The 19,543-nt window shown below is 36.7% G+C and overlaps 3 protein-coding genes and 1 long non-coding RNA gene across 4 annotated transcripts; 2 read left to right on the plus strand and 2 right to left on the minus strand.

The window, feature by feature from the left end:
- Positions 1-723: 723 nt before the first annotated feature.
- Zmynd10 (Zinc finger MYND-type containing 10) lies at positions 724-6,158 on the minus strand. The gene is made up of 10 exons (XM_064041371.1): positions 5,957-6,158; positions 5,585-5,693; positions 5,284-5,397; positions 4,708-4,847; positions 4,287-4,409; positions 3,735-3,889; positions 3,262-3,413; positions 2,801-2,962; positions 2,357-2,595; positions 724-835 (listed from the first exon to the last, which is right to left on the minus strand). Exons 1-10 carry the CDS (start codon positions 6,058-6,060, stop codon positions 766-768), a joined length of 1,368 nt encoding a protein of 455 aa, XP_063897441.1. The 5' UTR covers positions 6,061-6,158; the 3' UTR covers positions 724-765.
- Positions 6,159-6,415: 257 nt separating this feature from the next.
- LOC110382060 (large ribosomal subunit protein uL30) lies at positions 6,416-10,954 on the plus strand. Its single transcript, XM_021342537.3, has 7 exons — positions 6,416-6,555; positions 7,324-7,471; positions 7,903-8,022; positions 8,546-8,635; positions 9,061-9,204; positions 10,215-10,364; positions 10,792-10,954. Exons 2-7 carry the CDS (start codon positions 7,328-7,330, stop codon positions 10,930-10,932), a joined length of 789 nt encoding a protein of 262 aa, XP_021198212.1. The 5' UTR covers positions 6,416-6,555; positions 7,324-7,327; the 3' UTR covers positions 10,933-10,954.
- Positions 10,955-14,236: 3,282 nt separating this feature from the next.
- On the minus strand, positions 14,237-16,812 carry LOC110382065 (uncharacterized). The gene is made up of 2 exons (XM_049845767.2): positions 14,621-16,812; positions 14,237-14,538 (listed from the first exon to the last, which is right to left on the minus strand). The coding sequence occupies exons 1-2, from the start codon at positions 16,736-16,738 to the stop codon at positions 14,431-14,433; spliced, it is 2,226 nt and encodes a 741-aa protein (XP_049701724.2). The 5' UTR covers positions 16,739-16,812; the 3' UTR covers positions 14,237-14,430.
- Positions 16,813-17,320: 508 nt separating this feature from the next.
- Positions 17,321-18,661, plus strand: LOC135118724 (uncharacterized). The gene is made up of 2 exons (XR_010277742.1): positions 17,321-17,462; positions 18,058-18,661. It is a non-coding gene; the product is annotated as an uncharacterized LOC135118724 (long non-coding RNA).
- The last annotated feature ends 882 nt before the right edge of the window (positions 18,662-19,543 follow it).

The raw sequence follows: 19,543 nt of genomic DNA on the forward strand, positions 1-19,543 counted from the left end.
TTCTCGAGCATGACTGCTTCGCAGAAGGAGGCGACGGTTCCCATTCCCTCTAGCTCCGGACCATGGCTTGAACCAGGGAAGGACGCGAAAGGTCGCCGCTGCCTATTGCCTCGACGACAACACGGCGGTTCCCTTCCCAGGCAGTGCACACCTGAACTGTGTGCTCCACCGTGTCCTCAGAGCTGTCCGCATAGTGGTGAAGTAAAAGCCCTTGCTCAGTAAGGTCATAGAGTAGGTAAAATAAGCATTAACTACATTTGTACCTAGTATGAGCTGACAGCTATGAGGAAAAACAGAATAACCGAATGAATACAATTTGTTTAGATTTTATAAATTAAGATGAGAATGAAGATTTGTATCTAACCTAGACATAGTTAAGGAGCCATATAAGTTTACTTTCCTAAAAAACAGCAACTTTAACACTCTTACAATACGTAATGTATGCAACATTACATTATATTCAGGCTACATAACAAACATTTGACGTCAAATGAACAGTTGCTATATTTTATCAGAAAAACCGGTAAATTACCGGTTTCATATTATTTTTACCGGTAATTTAAAACTCGCAAAAATGGGCGATTTACCGGTAAAAACGAAACCGGTTAACCGGTATTGCATGCCCTAAGGACGAGTAAAATATAGCTTTGTGAATGAAATAATGAAAAGACGTTACTGTTGTAGTAGTAATGTTTAATTAATTCTAAGTAATAAATATATTTAATCAGACTCATCAAACAGAACGCACAAACTCAAATCAAGTTTCTAAACACAAATCTTCGCAAATTGATCGCAGAGTTCTTTGTGCTTCGGCCACTGTTGAACTTGGCATTCCCTGCAAAATATTGGTGGATTTTGTTATTATATAGCTCAATCTCTTCCTATCTGTTGTTTTGCTAAGTAGAGATATAATTTTTACATAGCTCATTCAAGTAAAAAATGTCAGGTTCCTATCTCTATATAAAGCAAAACAACGGATAGATAGAACATTAGGAGATACTTAAATATTAGATTCAGCAGCAAGGGAAATTAGTTCTTTATTTCTATTTCTTATGAATGCTTACAGGTCTGAATAAAGTTAAGTAAAGCAATATGTAGCCTTCAGCTGTCGAGTGTAGAGTACCTATAGTAAGTTCAACTCAGTCGTGCGCGCGGCCATATGTGTGGGTAACCCGTGTATTAGACATACACCTTATAGTCAAGTTTTCATCCTGCGCATGCCTACAACTTTCAAAAGTTGCCCTGGATTTCTCAGGGTTTCCATCATCAGATCCTGGCCTGATGATTATGGGACCACCTGTGAGGTATATCCCTATCAAACAAAAAAATAATTTAATAATAGTCCATAAATAGTCCTATGAACGATGTTTTCATAACAGCGCCTGAACAATTTTTAAAGCATTTTTTTCGTATGAAGGTGTAAAAAAAATGAATTAGAGAGTATGCCATATTTTTAAACATTTTTATCTTTTTTTTGAGATACGTCACATTGTTATAGGACGTGGGGCAATTTTGTATGGATTGTGATCCGTCTTCTTTAATGTTTATTTATTTATAATGATTATGAATCGCTACTTGAAAAATCAAATGATGAATTCGGATTCGCTCTCCAAGGTGAATTATAAATTCTGACTCCATGTCAAAATGTCTATAGTATTCTTCTTTTTTCTTTTGTACATGTCGACAAGTATTACCCGACATCCCTTCATCAATTTGACTTAAACGTTCATTTATGAGTTTCATTATTTTCGTCTTATTTTGGTCGACATTATGCGAAGCAATATAATTTTTTAAAATTCCCCACACATGTAGTTTACATTATTATACTAGATTATACCTCTTTTTACATTCTTAGTCCACACTTTTATTTATTGTCCGCGTACCCCGAGCTAGAAAATATGTAAGGAGTATTTAATTCATCTTAGATAGTTCACCTTATTTATTTCTTAGATGCTGTCAATGTCAATTTGAAAAGACGTATGAGAAAATAATGAAAAACTATATTTAATAATAAAAAGCTTTGAATGTTGTTTCATTTTTTTTTTGAAACGCTCCTTAATAATTTTTCCGTGAATAACTAGTATTTTCGTAAACGACTGTACCCATAACAAAAAGCGACAAGAACACGTCATGTTCGGACGACGTCACTGTCACACGAATGAAAGTTGTATATTTACAAGCCGACGCACACATAGGGCCGCGCGCAAATCTGAGTTGAACTATCTATATCTTGCTTGAATCTAAATAAGCGTGTTAAAAAAAAAACAAAATGGCGGGAATATTATGAAAGTTTAGGACTACTTTCATATTTTTCCCGCCCTTTATTATACGTTCCATTTTAAATGGCAACACTCACCTGCCACAATACCATTCCGTTTTACATCTCGAACATTTCTTAGTGGCCTTATCGCCGCATTTAGCACACTTGGCGCCACCACTGTCCAAAGCAAGGGCTGCATCGCTAGTGTACGACTCCAGCAGTTTCTTGGCCATAATCCGCGACTCTTCAGATCCATCCATGTGGAATAATTCTAGTTGGGCCTTAGCTAAGGTCCTTGTTTTCTTGTGGACTTGCTTTAAGTAAGCGTCTTTTATCTGTGGTAATGGAAAAACATAAACTGGTAGGGTCTTCATCGTCTTCATAAACTCATATTGGGTCAGGCAGCTTGTACCAGCCAGTCTTACGGAGGGGTTTCGACTTGCCCAAGTAACTAGGTGGAAGAGGTCAGATAGGCAGCCGCTCCATGTACTAAAAATAACTGATACCTACATAGGGAAAAGGCTAGGCAGATGAAGATACCTGTGGCACAATCTCAATGAGCGTACACCCAGGGTTCTTGACACCGTTGGTGCGGTTGTGAAGACTGGAGTAGTCTCCAACTGCTAGGCGGCAGAGGAACATCTTCAGATCGCCTAGAGGCGGGATCTGGTCCAGCATGAGGTCTGTCATTTTGACTTGCAACTGGAATAAAGGAAAATGCAAGGTAAAGTTTCAATTCTACTTGAGGTAAGTGCTACTATATCTACTAAGCAGCATAGCTTTAGAGTCTAATAGATTTCAAAGCTGAAGTTACGAATAGACTGTTAACTAACGAATCATGCTTTGGACCCTAAAGTTAAAGCCTTTTTGATAATGTTACAGGCTGGACACAATATTTGAAGTCTACTAAGTCCGAAGCAACAGAGTTAAAACCTGACTTTTTTACAAATTATTGGGACATCACCTCCATTTAAAAGTAGCCAGGATCCCAAAATACTCACCCTGCAGAAAGCGCTGCGTCGACACTCGTCTATAGTGTAGTAGTGTGCGAGACGTGGCTCCAACAACAACTGACGCAAGCACAGCCACAGTTGCACCTCCGTGCGGTGCATCTGAGCCAAGTCCTCGGCTGACGGCTTGCTCCAGCGACCGACTGGAATAGACCTCTTTGTTCACACACAGACTTCTCAAAAAGGAGGTTCTCATTCAGATGTTTGTGTTTTTAGTTAGCCTGTTTAACTTAATTGCCTAAACTTAGATTGTACCTATGTAAAATCTCTGTTTTAAATTTGGCACTATTTTTTCCATTCCAACTTTTTTGGGGCTGCAAATGTTATCTCATGCTCTCTAAAAAAATAGTCAAAACGAAATGATGAAACTTGTCTAAGTAATATGCCAGACCAGAGCATGTCCAAGAACTTGACAGTTAAATTTTTGCTGTTCAAAAATATTAATTAAGATTTTAAATGCTCACAATTGAACATCTGCAGGTCTCCAGCCTCGTTCCTCTTCATCCAGGGCTCATGTATCAGCAGATGCGTCAGTAAGGAGGGCACGTCATGCGTCTTGTACAAGTTGGTCGAGATGGAGGCGCCCGCGCCGCCTACCTCCATGTGCTCCGCTATGTAGCTAAAATGGGGTGGGTAAATATTAATGGGGCTTTTTTCGCTAATCTGGCATTACTGGCGAGCTAAGAGAACATCATGACTTATGTACATACACCTATATATATCTTGTTTTTCAGGAGCAGAGTTGAAAGAGTAGAAGGTCAAAGAATTATGAACGGTTTTCAGGAGCCGGGTCAAAAAATTAGAAATATGCGACTCTTGGGCTGCGTGATTGTTGGAATAAATTATCGCGGCTCTAGTACCTACTCAAAAGGCTCCAGGACCAAAGATAGGGTTCTGACAATAAACATTAGAGGTCAGCTGATGTACCTAATAACTAAATAAACGATGACGAGAAACACAGTTTAAATAAAAATTAAAATATTTCAAACTGCTAGGCTACAGACCACAGATCTTACCGCACAATTGAGATGCATCTCATGCTTATGTCGAACTGCAGATCGCGCTTCTGTCTCTCCAACTCTTCAATGGCTGTCTCCGATTCCAGATCTTTGGAAGTCACTGGTTTCAAATAGTCGTTACTGCGATCAATAATATTTTTAAACTATTTGAAAGGTCTTTTCATAAAAAATTAAGAACCCTAACTTTTACCTGTTAATTAATTATTTATCATTGTCTAAAAGCAAGATGAAAAACCGTCGTGAGGATATTTACTTTAAACTAATTACATGTAGGTACCTAATGGAAATACCACCAGCACCACCCAGTAGGTAAGTTCTAGGTACTCTTTTGTGAAAGAAAAGAACCATAAGGATTATCTACTTCAAAAATCTTCAAAAACAGGTTCAAAGAAGAGGAATGTATAGGTAATTTACTGACTTGATAAGAGCCAAGAGTGCCGTGAGCTGGTCAACAGCATAGTTGAGCAAGTCCACCACGACCTCATTGATGCACTGCGCTCCGTCCTCGTGGAAGAGGACCGTTTCTAACAAGCCAACGGCTGCAGCCTCGTGGTATAACTGAAAATAAGCAGCTTCATCATCATCACAGCGCTGCTAAGGAGTTTGCTCTGCAACTCCTTCACAGCAAAAACGGTTGAAGATAAGAAGGCCGGGCGGTTTTAGGGACTGTCTTTTGTTTTAGTCTTCGAATAACTCTGATTTTTCAGCACATAGGTGCTCGTTTCAAATCTGGCCTTTACTTACAATTTGCTGGCACTTGAGGTCTGACCTAACCTAGGTTTGTAGAATCAGAATGCTTATGCGGTCAAAATAGGCTGACTGCTGGGGAGTTTGTTCCACCACTTCTTCTTCCCAGCAAAAGCATAGGAAGTGGTGAAGGGCGGGCGTTTTGGGGGTTGTCTTTTGTAAATTTGACGTTCAAAAGTGCTGAATTTTTAGCCTCCTTTGAATAAATGACTTGATTTTGAGTAGGACTACTTGAAGACTAACTTACCACCATATAAACCCCGAAAGTGTTCTCAGGTGCGGGTTCTAATTTTATAATTTGTGGAAATATCTTGGTGCGCCACACTTGGATGCATATTGCTTCGTAGACTAAAACCGGGAGCTGTAAACAAAGCATGAAGTTCAAATGTTCAATACAGCTTTTAGTTTTAACAAAGAGGTCATATAGGAACAGTTAATTTGAAATTATAGACATTAAAATGATACCAAGAACTTCCCTACGACGGGAGATGGTAACAGCTGAAATACAAGCAACAGGTTTTTACATAGAAAAAATATGAAGAAGGTACCTTCCCAGCCGAAATAAGGGTTTCTTTGGTGAGCTCCTCTTGCAATGAAGAAGCTTCTAAGACGGCTTGCTGGTTCAGTTTCTGCAATCTTATGTGCCAATCCACCCATCTGCAAGGAAAGTGAATTATTTTGTAGGTAGTTAGGCCATGGACCGTAGGTAATAGAAGAGTAAAGCATTATGTTATTTAGTTAAAGCAGTTAAAGATATTTCACTGGTATTCAACACTAAGTACTCGAATTAAACTGGATGTTGATCCCAGTCTAAAAAACGATAACCCGATGATTAATTGTGTTATGACGATAGCGGTAGAATCTAAAACTAACCAATACTTCTGCCTAGCTTTTTAAAAATAGAACGATTTCTCACTTACCCCTGATTCCCGATGCATTCGATTTGGGATGGTTGCATACTATCGACAAATAAATCTAGCTCTCCTACATTGAGAGCGCTGAGCTGGGGATCCTTTTCAACCATTTTAAAGATACTATCTTTTTACCTACTAATAAATTCTTATAATATAACCTGCATATACCAAGCAAAGAAAGTGTCTTCGGTATTTGTTTGTAACTATAGAAACGATAGTTCAATATTTTTATAAATCGCGCCGCCGGAAGTTCCAGAAAAAACAATTGATACTGTTCTATTTCATAGCTAATAAGCCAAACAAGCAGTTGAAATATTGGGCAATAGAGCTTTGCAAGCCATGCTCGAAACATGGAACTTTATTTAATGAAATGATGATCTAGCGGGGAATGTCGGAAAAACACAAAATCAGCCTAATTTAAAATTATTGATTTCTTATAATAATCTTATTATTGGTAATTTTCAATGATTGAGCAGCCCATAAAACGAACAAGCTTTTGTGTTACTACATGAAAAAATAAAATAAAATGGCGACAGGCGGAAGTCTGTATTCTGTCTTTCTTTTGATAATTTGACACACGTGCCGCGTGGAGTTTTGCCCCGCAGGTTGATAAAAAATAATATATTTATTAGTATTTAAGTGTTAAAATAGTTAATAATCGCATAAGGAACATAAATACAGTGTCAGTAATATAAAATGTTTTGTGGATTTTGTGAAAAGTGTTGATAAACTTGATCGTAGTCTGGTGACATGCCGCCACACCATTGATCCTTGTTTTCCGTAGTGTTCATAGCCTTATTATTACCACTATGTTTGAAATTATCGGCGTTCGAATTGTTCTAGCAGATCTAGATGCTTTATTTGGTATATTTAGAGACAATTTGATGATTGATGTTTCTGCAACACGACCTAACCTCTTTGCCAATACAAGTGTGGTATGGCACCAAAACTGCTGAATGATTACCACAATTTGGTTTACTTATGTGATTGTTAGCGCTTTTATCTGTAATTCCTACGCATATTCGAGCCATCGTGCGTCTCGGATTTGTAAATTTTCATAAATATGCTTGTTAGGAAATAATCTTTTGTTAGAAGTTTTTGTATCATTGCATTTATTTACTGTTATATTCTGTTGCTGCAACTTATTCAACATCTCATGTTATACCAGATTCTGTTGTACTGCATGTAAATAATTCCCCGGGACACCTACAATTGTACAACATTTTTTTATCACATACAAGATCCATACATGCGTTTAATTTAATAACAACCTGCAGCAAACTTAACTTGCTCTATTAAGCTTCCAACACCATTCTTAAAGTATAAAAGTTCAGAAATGCCTCCATTTTTCTAATAAGTTATTACTCTTCTAGCACGATGGTTGCGACTACAGAGAAGAAGGCTGCGGCCGAGAAGAAGCCCGTGAAGGGTAAGGAGGACAGCAAGAAGCTGCCCGCTGTCCCAGAGTCAGTGCTCAAGCACCGCAAGAGGAGGGAAGCTCTCCGCACTCGCCGTCTACAGGTATAACCTGACAACCTTCAAATGCTTACAATATGGATGAAAAATTGACAGAACAACAAAAAAGAAACAACACAGGGCCAATTACATGGACTACATACATCAGTTTTCTTATAACAACTTTATACATATTATGAATTATTACTTAAAATTTTCAAAGTAAACAGTCATTTTAAGAATATGACTGTTTATGTTGTTTGTTATTTTGGCCCATTTGACAAAACTTTGTCATTTTCATGTTCCATTGACAGTAAACATACAGTAACTCAACCTGAAACAAACTTTATTTAAAAATTATTAACATGATGATCCCAATACATAAAGGCATAGTTCATCTGACTAAAGATGCTGTTATTTTTCATAACTGACGCACACATACACACACAATCACCATATTTACAATCCACATACACTAACATAGAATACTTTTCTAGGTCACCCTCAAGAGGCGTTCAGCTGCCGTCAAGAAGAGGAAAGAAATCTTCAAGAGGGCTGAACAGTACGTTAAGGAATACCGCATCAGGGAGCGAGATGAGATCAGGCTAGCCAGACAGGTGAGCGAGAATCAATATCTTATTTATTGCTCTCTTACCAATAAATATATAAAGAATTAAAACAGCTTATGTACAATGTCGAGCTTAACCTAGAATTGGGTTCTCTTACAGCCAACCTTAAAGCCGTAGAGAGATTCAATAGTGGAAGGGTAGATCTTCTACTAAGTTTTGATAACACGTGGTTCCCAACTTAGGTGATTTCATTGTTTGTATAGTTCTTGCCAAGCTTTGATATGGCTTGCAACTTTTTTGCTATGGTATGTGCATTTGACCCACTATGCCAGTCACTGATACCTAGCCCTGGCTTTTCGAAGCCATAAGGTGTTTGATCAATAAATCGAGTTACTACATTTTTATGAAGCTTATTTTGATAAAAAATGAAAAATAAGTCATTATGGTACCTTTTAAGACACAATTTAATTTCAGTTGCAATTAAAAAACTTGTGTAAACAACACAGAGTTCTAGTCCATTTTCTCTCAACTAGATGTATGTATAATCTAAAAGCTGTTTTTCATTTTACAGGCGCGCAACCGTGGCAACTACTACGTGCCCGGAGAAGCCAAGCTCGCTTTCGTCATCCGTATCCGTGGTATCAACCAGGTCTCACCCAAGGTAAATATACTTTCTATTTAATTAATATTTATTTGATTTACAGGGCTTTGAAAGCCAAAAACATAAATTGGAGGACTTAAGTTTAAGATTGAATTATGGTTAACTTAATGAGGTTTTATTCACCTTTTGCAGCTGTGACTCATAATTAATGTTGAATAAAATTATGCCTATGTAATCGGCGATAGTGCAGCTTTTGAACAGTGAACGATTTTTCTAATTTTTTCCGAAAAAAAAAACCTTAATTACATGACTCAACAAGTATATCTAAATATTCTAAATATCTCACTCACTTATAAATATCTTATTTTTTTTTTTTTATAATAATCTTGCGATCGGCTTTGCCAGCCTTAAACAGATTTTTTGTGAGGATTTATTATAAATATTATAATATTATAAATATCTGACAACTCATTTCTGTCTGACAGGTACGCAAAGTTCTGCAGTTGTTCAGACTGCGTCAGATCAACAACGGCGTGTTCGTCCGTCTGAACAAGGCGACCGTCAACATGCTGCGTATCGCGGAGCCCTACATCGCTTGGGGATACCCCAACCTTAAGAGCGTCAGGGAGGTCAGTATAAATCATTACTTTACTTGAATATGTTACAGGCTTTTTTTTATCGTCCCACTGCTGGGCACAGGCTTCCTCTCACACTGATAAGATTGAGCATTAAGTATGACTAATTCTTTAAAGTAAATGTACTAGCTTCTGCCAGCAGTTTCAACAAAAACTGTTTAGCGGTTTGCGCGTGAAGAAGCAACAAAATTACACACACAATCACGATTTTTTGTCTTTATAGTATAAGTGTGATAAGATGATAGATGCTTGATTATTGCTTGCATATTTTCGAAATTCAAACTTGCAGAATTAAATAACAGCTTTAGCATCAATAATTTTCATAGACACATTTTTTTTATAATCGAAGCATGAGGTAGATAAGTTATAATTTAAATATGTACAGTTACCGGCACGGATGTCGAGCCCTGACCTTCACCTGTGCACAAGCGATTTACTGCCTTATTGCCTTATGCGTACGGGTGCGCAAAGCGATCCCCACTCTTCCGCCGAGAGCCCGACATCCGTGCCGATAACTGTATCTGCCACAATAGGCCAGTCATATCTTTTTTTAATGGCTGCTAGATAATAATAGGCATGATGACTGGGTTCCAAAATAGTGATTTTAATTAGTCCGCATTTTAGACTGGCTAAAAATATTAGACACATTTTTTATTTTAACAAAAAATTAAATATTTATTAAGATATAACGCAAGAAAGATTGAGAGTGGGGGCTGGTGACGTCACATCTGTGTATAATTTGTACTGAAACATGACGTAACACAAAATTTTATCGTGATGATATATCTTCGTTGTTTTTAAACGGTTTTATTTAGCTTACCCCGTTTGTTTTATTATTTATTTGTTAGTGAGAAAAATGAGAAAAAATTAAAAATACGTGTCCATTATTTTAGGGTTATCTAAAAGATGGACTAATTACTTTTGTTCAGTCCTCTCATGCTTAATAAAACTCATCCAAAAAGGTTTTATGCTGAAGTAAACTAACTAACCTATTCACTCGCCAGTTGGTGTACAAGCGCGGTTTCGCCAAGGTGAACGGCCAGCGAGTACCCATCGCGTCCAACACAATCGTCGAACAGAAGCTCGGCAAACAGAACATCATCTGTGTTGAGGACCTCATCCACGAGATCTTCAGCGTCGGAGACAAGTTTAAGGTAAGCTAACAAACTAGTTTTTTTTCTCTTTACACTAAGTTTTTACTTAATTGGATCTATGGTAACTTTCAGTCTTGATAGAATGGTGTAACATTTGGAAGAAAAAAAACTGTTTTAATTTATGTAACTTATTTTTGGAGAGCTTCTGATGATGGTTTAATTAAAACAGATATTACAATTTCTTACAGCTGTTTTCAATATTCTATCTATCTATATAATTATTGAATGATATTATTCTTTATATGATATCTATATAATTATTACTTGTGTCGGGCTAATGGCAAAATTCAACAGGTTTTAGATGCAAGAAATAAAGATATTCCACTAACTATGTATATAAATAAATAAGACTAAAAAAAACATGTGAAGTTGTCCTATCATATTTTAATTTGATAATTGCCCTAACTGTTATATTCTTTGCCTACAGTACGCCAGCAACTTCCTGTGGCCCTTCAAGCTGAACAACCCGACTGGAGGCTGGCGCAAGAAGACCATCCATTACGTCGACGGAGGTGACTTCGGTAACCGCGAAGACAAGATTAACGAGCTCCTGAGGAGAATGGTCTAAGAATAAATATAGATTATAATTATTCCTACTTTTTTATTTTATTACAATAAATAACCTAACCTATTACCTAGATTTTCAAGGCCAAGAACCAACCATTTGGCTGGCCAAGTTGGACGTTAGGCTTCAATATACTAAGTTATAAGAAGAAATATAATTCAGAACTAGCATAGATTGGTATCACTTTTTTTGGTGTCAAAGTCCACAACCAATGCATTGGTAAGTATCAAACTAAGTTTAGTGTGTGCCTGTTTGTACAAATATCAAGCATAGCAGGCTTCAATTAATGTAAAGTACTCTCGCTACGCGGGGGTACCTCTCATCTATACATATAATAAATCTGTAGAAAAGTAATTTTTGTACATTGAAGAAATTGGCAAAAAAAATAGCCAGCATGTTAAAGGATAACTAACAGAACCCATTTCCATCATTTTTGTCATTTTTGTCTGTTTATCTGTTTGTTCGTTCGGGATTCACGTAAAATCTACGAATTAAATGCAGACAATGCTTATATACAAAAATTCTACGTAACTTGGGGTATTACTTAGTTTTTGTTTCATCGAAATCGATTCACTCTATCAAAAGATATGATTAATTTTGTGAATTCAAGATGTAAAATATTACGACACGCAATCTGTTTGTCAAAACTGTACATTTGAATGTTGTACTTATATTAGTTGATCGGCCTATTATTAACCTTTACATAGAAAATCACACCTTCATAAGTAACTTCGGAAGAAAAAAAAAATGAAAATTGTGTTTAGCTAAGGTTAAAGTAGCTCCATCTGTGGTAATCTGTGTTAAATAAAATACATAAAATTTGTCAAAGGAGCGAGGTGGTAAATGACAAAAAATTACCATACATTCTTTATAGAGGATTATTATTTCAACAGATGGAGTTGTGTATTTTCCGTAATTCACCATATTTTAACACGTAGAGTAATTTTTCGATAGACATTTCAATAGTGTTTGTCAGTTTGCCGTGCCACATCAAAATCCAATTATAATTATTACCTTGATGAAAGGAAAATAATAGTTCTCAGCCAAATTTAAAACGGTGCCATCTAAATTATTTTTTGAATATTATGTCAAGAATGATGACTTTAGTGTAACAATTAATTATCATTTAAAGCTACAGATGGAGTTTATATCAGGATTTTTTCATAAACATAGTTTAGCTTCTCTTCCACTAATGTGGTGGCCTTAAAACAAATTACTTTGAGTGAATAGTATTAAGTAGACCTTCATTATTTTTTCTGATGCAAAGTATGTAAACTTAATCCTAGAAGAAAGGAGGATCTGTCTCTCGCAAGCGCTGCTAAGCGTGAGGTAGGTAGATAATGTAGGATTCTGTAGCTTTAAGAACAAGCCCAGATACAAAGTGCAGATAAGAAATGGGAGCTTTCTCGATTTAATACCATACACACGTAAAATGCTTTATGCGTCTGAAAACGTACAAATTACGCGTCGCATACCAGAGACATGCTTACTTTCAACTTCTGATCGCAAATACACTGGTCACGATTACGAACAGTCTCAGTAAGACCCGAGCCAAGTCTAAAAAAACACCTTTTATATAAAACTACGTTTGATGTCATTCAATCACAAAGACAGAATTGTTTTCTGTTGCAAATCCTATCCACCTGTATCCTATCCTAATCCAGCATGCATTGCAGGTGTGCATTGCACAAAAACCAATGGTATCCTATTCGAGAAGTCAAAAGAGTCGACCTGCCAACGTCAGCTTCCGCGCTAAGCAAGTGTTCTTAATAGTACCATCAGAATTACATTCATCGTTGAATGAGGTGAATAAATTTTCAGAAACCACAATAACAGTAGGAGCCAAAGCATATGATCGCTTCATAGAGCTCTGATTGGCCCCAGTTGACCAAGTCAGGTCTGATTTGTTCGTTCATCAGATCTTTGAAAGTTTTTCGGTGGACTTTTTTTACTTACTGTCGTCCTGTTTACGTGTGACACAAAATATGGTATATAAACGCAAGAGCGAAATTTTCCTGGTGTGCGGTAGTGACGCCCAGTATACAACACTTATGTTTCTTTTGATTTGCTGGCTCCACCAAGAAATGACAAATTGAGAGCGTACATTTTGAAAATCTTGGCAAAACTGCAGGTTTCAAGTACGAACACATGAAGTGGACTCTCACAGACACGTACATTTTGCCTATTCGTGAACTAATGCAAACATTTCGGTGGAGTCCCGGGTTAGGCCTCCCCCACATTAGGCGTGCGCGATCCTCGGGCGTGTGAGTAGCGCGGGCGTCGCGAGCACGCTGCATGAACGTCGCGTTTTGCTGCCCTGCGGCATTTACCTACAGCGAGATCGCGGCGCGCACGCGCCGCTCTCCTTGACGTTTAACTGCTAAGGCGTTTAGCAGGTGGCGGGGATAGCAGGCGAAGGGGTAAGAACGCAACTCGAGCGCCGCGTCGCTTGCACTCTTCACACATGCCGCAGGGCAGCAAAACGCGACGTTCATGCAGCGTGCTCGCGACGCCCGCGCTACTCACACGCCCGAGGATCGCGCACGCCTAATGGGGTCAGCCTTACCATAGTGAGTAAGTGCACAGAAAATCCCCGTCATACAAGTGTTTCTCCCCAGTAGTGAAACTATCCTACCCTATGCGCCTGCTGATGATGATGACTCATTTTATCATCCATCCGGCTATTCCCCAACTATGTTGGTGTTGGCTTCCAGTCACCGAATCTGTTTGAGTACCAATATTTTGCTTGGAGCGACTACCTATCTACCTATCTTCAATCCAGTCAACTACACAAGCCGATATCCATGGTAAGACTGACAGACTTTCTGGCTTCTGATTAGTCGCAGCAGCTGCAGAAAATGTACAAATGACAGCTTTGTCAGACTCAAAGCATATCATCATCATCATCATCATCAGCCTATCGCAGTCCACTGCTGGACATAGGCCTCTCCAAGTGCACGCCACTGAGATCAAAGCATATAGACATAGATTATAACTGTTTCCTGTGAAAATTACTTACGCACCATAGGTAATAATTTTCCAAATTGGCTGACTAGATCCAGAGATATTCACAACGTCACAAACTTTACTTCTTTTGTTTAGATAAATGGTCACATCCACAACACAACCTTGATCAATGAATCTATGCGACTGCTAAGTGCTAATCCTAATTATACTGTCACGTGAAAGAATGCACCTACGGGATAAGTAGTATTTTGACTATTCTATATTGCCCACGCAGACGAAGTTGCGGGCAACAGCTAGTTTTACATAAAAGTTTTTGATGGGTTTGAGAAACATTAAAACAATTTTACTGGCATTCAACACTTTATTAGTCAGTTCAGATTTAAACGCAGGACGGATTTAACCGGCGCGTCTGTTGCGTTTAAAAGCCAAGGTGTACAAAGTTCTTGTTTCTGATTCATATGTGTTCAGCTGCAAACACGCTGGCTGGCGAGTTGACAAAAGTGGTGTGCACAGGATGTTCAGAAACTGAATCTTTCAAATAGGTAAGACTCCAATAACATTTCTTTCAAACTGCTCAATGAGTGGTTCTATTTCTTCTTCTGAAGAACCTGTGATGCATTTTTGCACTGCTTTTTGTAAATTCTGAAATACAATATACATATATTACATTAAAGAAACAGCATACCATATATTAAATACCTTTGTCGATAGGTCTCAAACTTACTTCAATTGTAGCATAAGATGAAAGATTTATAAATTCCTTTCCTGGACCAAAGTTGGCAAAAACGCAGTAAATCAGATCAGAGAAGAAGTTCCTAATATTTAGCACAACTTTCATGTTTTCTCCAGATAATTTCAGCAGTGGACTTGTGAAACTATCATTGTGTATTTCAATTTTCACATTTTCATGGCCTATTGAAAATATTAAATTACTCTTTGACTTTAAAAAGTCTTCAGAAGTAAACTGCTGAATAAAATACTTGACTTTCTTAGATGTGAGGTGTTTTGTATGGTCCTTATTTCTGAATACTTCTTGGTACTTGTCCGGCAGTCTCACATACATGTGCCATTCTTTTGAAACTGTTTGCTTGTTCCTCAAAACATCGTCAAACTCAAATAAATGTCCATGATGGTTCATTGCAGCTTGATATATTTGAGCTTGTAATGGTAAATCTAAATTTTTCAAGCACTGTTCCTTTTTCAAATTTAAATTGAACTTTATAAAATGTTCGGAATGCAGTTTCACATGCTTCCTATAAAGAATTGTCCATATTTTCTGTTTAGCATCCAAAGCTCCAGGTATATTAGATATTATTTTAATATTTACATTCATTTCAGTAATGTCAATCACATCAGTTTTTAATGGAATTAAAATACCAATTTTCTTTGAGAGGTCGGCAACTTTTATACTAATTGTTTTTAAAACTTTCTTTGCAGTTGCAAATGTGATGTGTACTCTCAGATCTCCTAAATAGTTAGATAATATTTGACTAAGCTTATGCTCAGTTGTAGTAGAGATTTTAATTAAAAAGAAAAATGAATCTTCATGAAAGTATTCACTGAAGTTGTTTGTGAGAACAACATTTTTATTTTCAGTAACTGCATCTTCATAACTCTCATAAACAATAACTTTGTGATTTATAATATTATCCATTACATCTTGCCTGTTTGAAAGTGACAGAGCAGTAATGTAATCCTTTTCTTTATTTAATTTTTCAATCAATGCTTCATTCTTGTTCACTTCTTCCAAAATTTTATCCAAATATGCAGAGTTATTTAGAAGTTTATCGGCAGTGCAATATTCATCATTGGATTCTGATCTCAAATATGATGCTTCATCATGTATAGAGAATCTGTATATTAGATTAAAAAATGTAGTGCAAATTATTTTGTCTTCCATTATTATAAAGTCCTTTACATGTTTAACGAAGAACTTGCTAAATTCTACATCCTTAGACATATTATCTGCCTTCCACATAGACTTTCCATCTGTGTATAGTATAGCATCATTAAACGCTAGGAATTTGTGGATGGCAATGTTTAAATGGGTTATCTGAGGAGTTTTCAAGTTATTCAATGGCAGTGTTATAATTGTGCCAATAGTAAGACCAATCATGACATTTAGTTCATCATCATCAATTATTTCTATTCCAGATATTTCTGAAGGACTCGTGTAAAGTTTTAACAATGAAACTTGCTCTTCAGCTACATCAGAGCTAAAGAGACAGCCAAAAATGCTAAGTTTATCAAAAGTTACAATTATCAAGTTGTATTTGTTCCTCACATTCAAATCTTCATCATTAAAAACTTTTTTAAGAGCTTCCAAATCATTTTCTTTTAATAAATGAACTCGCAAAATGTGTTTATTACTTGTTTGCGTTGTTGGCAATTGTTCATTGTAAATTAGTATTGCATTTTTTATCAATGTTAAGTCTGCATTAAGTTTATGGAGACTAAAGAAGTAGGAATTCGCTTCATGTTTTAGAAAGAGGATGTGGTCTTTTCCATATAGAGAACTGGCCATAGTGCCGGTTCCGCGAAGTTTAAAACTCTTTGGAGTAGTATTTTTCATGGTAATAGCAGCGGTATGTATATTTCCACTCGTATCAAGGCAAACCAAATAGTTCCCAGAGAATATTATGTCATTTACTAAAAACTCAGGACTTAATAATAAAGTTGAAGTCTTCAGTTCAAGATACGTTTCATAAACAAATATTTGAAACTGATTCCACAATAACATTGCATTGTTTGAAGCATTACGAACTATATTCAAGTTCTTTAATACTGCTCGGTCACATTTGAAACATCGCTTTTCAGTACTATATTCAGAACTGATATCCATATTGAAATATTGATTGCATAAAATAAATAAAACTTGATAAACAAGTTGAGTGGAACCGGGTCTGTCAAGTTTGTTCTACGAATTGCATTAAGGTGGGCTTGAAAACAAGAGAGAGTCAACGACATCAGAGTAAAAGAGATAAATATATAATGTTGCCACCAAAAATACAATTTCGTATTCTCCCTAATAATGAGCGTATAAATTGATTTTTAAAGTAAATTACCCTTGAAGATACTTTTAGCTATTATTCTAATGCCAAAAAATATACTTAGTTGAGAAATATTAGATATAAAATTTAATATTACTTATTAGAAAATATATATGGGGGATTATGTGTGGCAACACTAATGTCCGGACGCCATATTGGTTTTGACATTGTTGACGTCACAAGAAAAATGTCTGCGGCCGGTTGCGCACCATTTTATCTTGTACTAATGTTTATTTGTAATAAATAAACTACTTCCATTTAATTCTACATACATTGATAACGTTGAGTCGAGCTTGCTCCTCCGTTGCTGTGTTTTGGTGAAATTAAGTGTGTATTTGTGAGATATAGACTCGGTGTTGAGACAGTGACTTGTTTGATTTTGTTTTGTGTTTAATTCGCGATGAGTTCACAAAAAGAAAACACAAGAATCTGCTGCTTGTGTGGATCTTCACCTTCTAAAGATCCCAGCATCACTTTGCATCGGTTTCCAAAGCCTGGCACTAAAAATGCTCTGCGGTATGTACACTCCATGCTATTCGTCTTAGACGACATAGAATACCACATTTATTGTTAATTCCGCTTCTAACTACCACAAACTCACGTAACATATATACCTATATACTTAAGTCCCAACTTTCCTTGCCAAAATCATTAGGTACTTACTATAAAAAGTTTTCTTGCTTACACCATTCCCGTATCTAATATAACATCTCTTTCAATCAAAGCGAAGACTACCCACTGACATGATATAATAATATCTTAACTCGGAAAATGATTAAAATAGTGTGTAATTTGAGAGCAGTGGTGGCCGAGTGGTAACTGCCCCAACTTACGAGTGGTAGGTCGCGGGTTCAAACCCGATCTGGCGCATAACTTTGTGTAATTTATTTCGTCACTACTGCTCTCAAAACGGTGAAGGAAAACATCGTGAGGAAACCAGCATGTCCTAGAACCAAAAAAAAATTCGAAGACGTGTGACATCCACCAATCCGCACTGGGCCCGGGGTGGATTATGGCCCAAGCCCTCTCCTAGAGAGGAGGCTGTGTCCCAGCAGTGGGAACATTAGAAGGCTGATGATGAGTGTGTAATTTTGATATTTTTAATTTTCAGTTGTGAATTATGGGCAAAGTATTGCTTCCCAAACGAAGCCTGGTCTTCACCAAAATTCCAGGACGACTCCATAAACAACATAAGATGCTATGCAGCAAACATTTCAAAAGCACATGCTTTAATGAGAAGAAGTTGTTCAGAACAGCTGTACCTGATGTTTGTAAATATCAAAATATAATTGGTCTAGTGTCTTTCTCTTCCTAATCATTTCTATAATAAAGAAGAAATAACACCAACGTTTATTACACAATATGATAGAATAATTTAAACCATGTCTGTAAACTTGTTGTTTGTTAAACAAATCGATAGTATTCTTTATTGTATAATAACATAGTCTTGTTTTTTATAATAGTAACACTTTAAAACTAACTAGAATTTTTGTTTGTTTATGTTTTGATGTTGAAATTGTATGCAATAGGCCCATCCATACTTGTTATTTTGGACGAAAATGTCTGAAATACCTACCTAAATTGATTAAATTCATGTATTTTAAAATTCATTACATAGGTGCACATACTTGTGATTTATGAACACCTTTTGTACCCTATTTCTGGAAATAAATTATAATTATTAACATGCTAAATAAAAAACTCTTGTACTGTAATCTTCCTTTTATTACACTGCTGCACTGCTCTATAAAGATAAATATTAGCAATTTATGCACAAGTACACTGTGTTTCATGTCGATTATTGCTGAGCAAAATGTGATAATCTTGCTCAGCCATAATCGACGAACGCACTGGGGCCCGATTCTCCTAATTTTACGATTCAGTCGAGTCGATTCACATTCGACTGAGATTCAATCCCGACTCAATTACGATTGAAGCATATGTGGCATTCCGCTATTTTTTCTTTGAAATAAACGTTTTTATCCTTTTCTGTCATTCAATAATGAATCATTTTGTCTGCAAATGATTTACGATTGCAATATGATTGTAGAGCAAACTACCGTATAGACCAAAATCACCAAAATAGCAGACCAATCGCAAACCAATCGAATGTCGTTGGAATACGATTGGTCTTATATTAGTAGCAGAATGCCCGATATGGTTAAAACTGCTACTGCGATCATATTGCGATTCAATTTCTATTCGATTTTAACATTATTAACTTAGGAGAATCGGGCCCCTGTACTTGTGCATAAAATGCAATAAAAATGACCTATAGAATATACTGTAGTTTGAAACTCCCGCCCTAGCTTCTACTCTCTAGTTTTCGTGGGCGGAATATAGATGGCGCCGGCCGGTAAGGAAAAATTTCCTCATAAAATTTGTACGGAGTCGTTATTCTTCCCTTTAGGGTATATATGTTCTGTGAGTGGAACACGACCGGATAAACGGAGGGCGCGATTTAAATTTGACATTGACATTTGAGTTCTGAAATAGTGTACATTTTTTTAGGTTTTTTGTGACAGAAAAATCTTTTTCAAATCTTAGGAAAATTATAAGGTACCGAGATAGAGAATGTGAAAGAACACACAGAAATA

This window comes from Helicoverpa armigera, chromosome 25 (genome assembly GCF_030705265.1).
Source record: "Helicoverpa armigera isolate CAAS_96S chromosome 25, ASM3070526v1, whole genome shotgun sequence".
Taxonomy (NCBI): domain Eukaryota; kingdom Metazoa; phylum Arthropoda; class Insecta; order Lepidoptera; family Noctuidae; genus Helicoverpa; species Helicoverpa armigera.